Source organism: Zeugodacus cucurbitae, chromosome Y, assembly GCF_028554725.1.
Source record: "Zeugodacus cucurbitae isolate PBARC_wt_2022May chromosome Y, idZeuCucr1.2, whole genome shotgun sequence".
Taxonomy (NCBI): Eukaryota; Metazoa; Arthropoda; class Insecta; order Diptera; family Tephritidae; genus Zeugodacus; species Zeugodacus cucurbitae.
The window spans coordinates 6,858,799-6,864,821 of NC_071673.1; the positions used below are offsets into that span (position 1 = coordinate 6,858,799).

The 6,023-nt window shown below is 34.4% G+C and overlaps 1 protein-coding gene across 1 annotated transcript; it reads right to left on the reverse strand.

Annotated features, from left to right (window-relative positions):
- Nucleotides 1-1,476: 1,476 nt before the first annotated feature.
- On the reverse strand, nt 1,477-4,232 carry LOC128923515 (zinc finger BED domain-containing protein 4-like). The gene is made up of 5 exons (XM_054235779.1): nt 4,027-4,232; nt 3,780-3,921; nt 2,587-3,344; nt 2,306-2,498; nt 1,477-2,232 (listed from the first exon to the last, which is right to left on the reverse strand). The coding sequence occupies exons 1-5, from the start codon at nt 4,138-4,140 to the stop codon at nt 1,760-1,762; spliced, it is 1,680 nt and encodes a 559-aa protein (XP_054091754.1). The 5' UTR covers nt 4,141-4,232; the 3' UTR covers nt 1,477-1,759.
- Nucleotides 4,233-6,023: the final 1,791 nt, after the last annotated feature.

A 6,023-nucleotide genomic window follows, 5' to 3' on the forward strand; every position in this document is an offset into this window, starting at 1 on the left:
TTTCATTGGGGAGGTTTTTTATGTGGTGGGTCCCAAACCCTACGCACAACCGCAGAAGCGGGCTTCGCCTTCTCACTTTAGCTCGCCTTCAAACGGATGCCTGTTGGCTACCCAGGTCCTTGGTCTAAAACCGGATGTCGTGAGCTGCTTGAGTCATATGTAAAAGAATCGGTCCTGGCCACTCCCAAGTGAATGGCAATCAGAAACTTTCTCACTTGCGTGAACTTCTACATATGACCCCATCCCCCCATCGAAGACTATACGCTCACTTAATTTAATATTACTTATAATTAGGTATATGGGATCTGGGGAAGTTATGACCCGATTTTTACCATTTCAGGTACAGCGAGAAACTGTTATAAGAAAAAAATTCAGATGGAATGAATTACATTAAAATATCTGAGGGATTTACCTAAGTATATTTTCGGGGAAAAATTACCCTTAGGCACTGAGTTCTTCATGTTCGATATCAGGGGCGTTTTTCGTTAGTGAGTTTACGCACTTTTAGTAATTTTCAACCTAACCTTTATATGGGAGGTGGGCGTGGTTATTATCCGATTTCTTTCATTTGTGGACTGTATAAGGAAATGGCTAAAATAAACAACTGCAGAAAGTTTGGTTTATATAGCTTTATTGGTTTGCGAGTTATATACAAAAAACCTATTTGGGGGCGGGGTTACATCCAAATGTGCCTCTCTCTAATGGGATCCTATGTTCCAAATTTCATTTTCATAACTTTATTTATGGCTTAGTTATGACACTGTATAGGTTTTCGGTTTCCACCATTTTGTGGGCGTGGCCATTTTCGAAAGCAACCTCCTCAGGGTGCCAAGGAACATGTGTTCCAAGTTTCATTAAGATATCTTAATTTTTTCTCAAGTTATCGCTTGCACGGACAGACATCCGTATTTCAAATCCACTCGTCATCCTGATCATTTATGTATATATACCCCACATCTAACTCTTATATTTCTTGGTGACACAAACAACCGTTATGTGAACAAAACTATTATACTCTGTGCAACAGGTTGCGAGAGTATAAAAATACACCATATATTATGACATGTAGTACATATTGTAGTTTGCTACAATACTACAATAGAGTTCTAGAAACCATTGAAATTTTGTGGTGTTGTGAAATGTACTGTGTGGATTGCATTTAACACACCGAAAGCTTTAAGCTCTTCTGATTTTTTGAAATACAGAAAATAAATTAAATTCAAATTTTGAAATCAAAAAACAAAATTTGAAAAAAAGTATGCGAAAAATATGTAATATGTATGTAATAATATGTAATGTGTAATAATTATATTGGACAATAATATTGTAAGATTGCTTGAAGTTATAATTAAGTCGGGTTCAATTTTCCTGCCTGTTATTCATAATTATATTTTGCTTGAATTTATTTGTATCAGCTGATGGATGTAAACATAGTATATGTGTATGGTTTCTTGAGCTTTTATTGTAGTATAGGGATGGAAAGAGCGCGAGCGGAATCGATTTTTGACTTTGGAATTGACTTCTAGTTTTTCGATTCTGGAAGTCAATTAATCAACCCCGATAGTCGACTTTTGTGACTTAAGTTGACTTTTTATAAATTAAGCAACTCGTACACGAAATTCATTAGATATATCAATATTTTTTTAGTTTTTAACATATTATAAAAAGTATTTTAGGATTTCATTGCATACATTTTGGTATTGGATAATAAAATTGCTTTTTTTTTAAATTAAAAAACAAAATATTTAAAAATAAATAACTACGAAAACCACATTTCTTCGCCGATTGATCTTAAAAATATTAGCTCATTAATGTGCTGAGGTGATAAGCGACTCCTCAACTGATTTGCGATAAGTCCTGCATGTGAAAATAATCGCTCACAGGGTACAGACGTTGCAACTATTGGCAAGTACTTTTTAGCTACTTTCCATAGATACGGATATTCATATTTCATACTTTCCCACACAGTGAACGGATTAGGATTTTGTTTCCGATTGACAGCCGGGCGTGTCAAATATTGTCGTAATTGTATTGGTAATCCTCCAGCCTCATCAGAATCTGCAAGATTGGAACTACAACTCACAGTGTTATCAAAATAAGACCATAAATCATCATTGTCATCGTTCGTTTTCTGAGATTCCGGACCTTGAATAGCTAATATCTCATCTTGAGGGTTAATATTTGCCACCGTTGCTGCCAATGCTAATTTTCGTTCTGTCTTGACAAGATCAGCTACACAAAAAATTATATTAAGATTAAACTAAACCATAGAAATAATCAAATAATGTTTGCATAATCAACCTACCGACATTAGTTACCGCTCGTGCAGAATCCCGAATACTTTGAAAACCAAACTTTTTATAACGAGGATCAACCAATGTTGCACAAGCGTACAGTTTTACGGATTCAATATTGCCGTATTTTGTTTCGATGTCTTGAACCATTCTCTTTTTCAAATGTCGCCCAATTAAAGTTTCTGGCGTTAACTCTTCAATCTTCTGTAAAATATAAAATCAATTCATTCAATAAAAATTCAAAACAAGATAATATTGCAATAGCTTTGCTAGTTTAATAATGGGAACTTACTTTTCTAAGACTTGAAATCAAAGGAATGCACTTGCTCAATGTTACACATTTCTCAAAACAAACTTCTTGAGTTATTTGCAAGAGAGGTTTTAAGATGTCACGAAATTCTACTAACGCATCGATTTCCTCACCTGTGATCATGTTAGGTGGCTTAGCTTTCGAAGATTTGTCCATCTTCACTTGTAAAAGCACTTTACTGACATGATCAGCAAGCACAATGAAACGGTCAACCATTTCAAAACAGGAGTTCCATCTCGTTCGCACTTCCTGAATTAATTTCAGACGAGAATTTTCAGGATTGTCCTTCTGTAATTTCAGCAGCTCTGTAGTCGCTCTTTCACTTTGTCGAAAGAATGTGACAATTTGTTTAACTTTTGACAATAGCTCACGCAATGACGATTGCTCAGTATGATCTGTAATTAAGTCTTCAAGATTGTCAATAGCATCATTTTCATCAGCGGGTAAGTCGGAAACTTGATTTCGAGATTCAGATGCAGGTGGAGTAATATTAACTTCGATAAGGCGCTGACCAATATTATTTATTACATGTCCAAAACATGAAATGTGTTTCCCATCGCCGAACTCACTTTTAATAGCTCCTTTGATGTTTGCGCCCCCGTCTGAAACGAATGCTGCTATTTTACTATCATCAAGACCCCAGTCATTGCATATATTTCTTAATTTCAAGCTCAAATTTTCTATTGTTTTCCTCTCTTCCATGAGATAAGCGCCCAGCTCAACAGTCTTCATCTCAGTTTCTGTGAAGAAAGGTTAATATGTCAATAAAGTTAGATATTTGAAGTTAAAACTGAATGTAATGATTTTTGAAAATGAAATCAGTAACTGACCTTTCAGATAGTGAACTGTTCAGCCAAGATAGCTTTTCATTGTGTGTTGGTGAGTCCAGATATCAGTAGTAAGACACACAGATTCAGTCTGTCGCAGTTCAAGTTTTATTTTATTCGACAAATCTTGATATTTACGACTCATAGCATTAGTTATAGTTGGCTCACAGGCTTTTCTGAATCCTGGTCTTTCTGTGGTACACAGAGGCATATTATCAACAGCGATCATTCGTAAAAGAGCTGTGGTAGCTTGATCATATCTACGTCCACCAGCTAGGAAACAATGAAAATGCATGATAGAAGAAATTAATAAGATTAACGTTGTTTCCTAATTTAATTCACTACTACCTGAAAAAGAATTAGCATTGTTTATACAACGATCCATAGGACCTTGGACCTGAGATTGTACTGTGGTATTCTCTTGAAGAGATGATTTTGTTTGAGGTACCAAAGCAACCGATGGAACAGATGATTCGACAGCGACTAAAACCTAAGAACAAACATGATTAAGTTAGTATCAATATAAAAAATTAAATTGTCTGTGGAGAGGAATAATTTATGTACAAACTTTAAAAAGTTCTTCAAAAGCACTTACTTTTTTAGGCTGAACTTCGAAATCATTGTGACTGTCATTCAATCTTTTCTGAGTTTGTTTTTCATTACTTGACGGAGGAGCAATCTTGTGAGCACATTGTAAGTGCTTCATCATTGTTGATGTGCTTTTATTAAACAAAAACTGTTTATGACATAAATCACACTTAACTTTACTGCCATTGTTAACTTTTGTGCAATAGGCCCATATCAAACTGGGAGGCATGATGAAGAATTGTTCAATACTATGTACCGTATATTAAAAAGTTAATTACATCAATTACCGGCGGCAATGTAAACATTATATTGTTATAGACCAATTAGAAAATCAGAAAGAGGCTATTTATAAAGAAACGCTTCGATTGGTACTTTGTATTGTGCTTTTAAAAGTAATCTTATAGTGATTATCTTAATTCATCAACTGTCAAAGTCATCGAGTAAAAGTCGATTTTAATCGATTCAAGACAAGCTTGAATCGATCCTAAAAAGTCTATTATTTCTAATAAAAGATCGATTTTCGACTAAAGTCAGAGTCGACTTTTCCATCCCTATTGTAGTACAGAAACCATATGTCAGTCTTAGGCATTAGAGATCGACCGTTTATTCGGCCTTGGTATCGGCATCGCCCACAAAATTCAGCATCGGCATCGGTATTGGCGTCGGCTATATTTGGCCGATTCTTTCTACTTCTTTCGGATTCATATAAAACACAGTGATTCACATTTAACTACACTAATAATTCATCACGATGATAATTTAAGTCTAGTATAATAATTTTGCGTTAGATTGAAGGTTTTATTTAGCACTGATAGAAAGATTCGATTCGTATCAGTTTTTTTTAACAACTTGTTGAGATTTTGAAGATAATGTCATAAAGCCACTATTATAGAAGCATTAGTAACTAGGAGAGTCTATTTTTAAAAGTTCAAAAGTGATGGCCAAAATAACTTCCCAAACAAGCTTCCGAAGTTTCTATCGAGTTACGACCACTATGTGACGTCTTTCACAATGCGAGATATAAATGCAAAAGTCATCTCTTTGAAAATAACGCATTATTTGACTATTTGAAAGCTATATTGCTAAGAAAACGCGAATAACTTATTTTTTCTATCAACATATATCTTATAATAATAATTTATTTAGTTTTGAATATTAATTAAATGAATAAACAACTTGATCATATGAACTGAGTTGTTTACTTATTTTGTGATTTTATTTGTTATTTTTCTTTTGTTACTATTCTAATTTACTACGTAAAGTTGTTGATGAAAGCATCGGCATCAACCTCGGCCGATTCTTTTGCCGATTAATCGGCATCGGCCAAAAATTTAGTATCGGGTGGACACTACCATATATATACACATACAAACGTACACATTCAAAATCTGTCTAGGCAAACATGACTAGCAATACTCCTTGTTCATTGCCTCACAAACAAGCAGGTTTGCATATCATTTGAAATAAATCTTTTACACATAACAAGTAAAAGCTTCCCCTATTGCTAACATCACGGAATCGGTTTTAAAGGTAAAACTCGAAAGTGTCCACGAATTATGGGCACGCCTTCTGGTAGTGTACGATATAGTAGTTGATACTGAAGACGCTGAACTCCAAGAAAACATAAAAGCTTCGGCGACAGCCAAATATGTATATTAACTGCCGTGATGAGCACGAACTAATAAAGGGAACGATAGCCTAACAATTCAAAAATTAACATGTATGTTGGCGTCAAAAGGCCACACTTAGTTTTTGTGCAGCAATACATTTAGTTTTTTATTACGCTACATATTAAGAATATTAAATAAGAAATATGTAAGGTTTAATTTAGGCTTAAGAAGTATTTAGAATTCAGTCCTTAGTAGACAGTCTTGAGTCGACAACAGTTTTTATACTCTCGCAACCTGTTGCACAGAATATAATAGTTTTGTTCACATAACGGTTGTTTGTGTCACCAAGAAATATAAGAGTTAGATATGAGGTTATATATAGATAAATGATCAG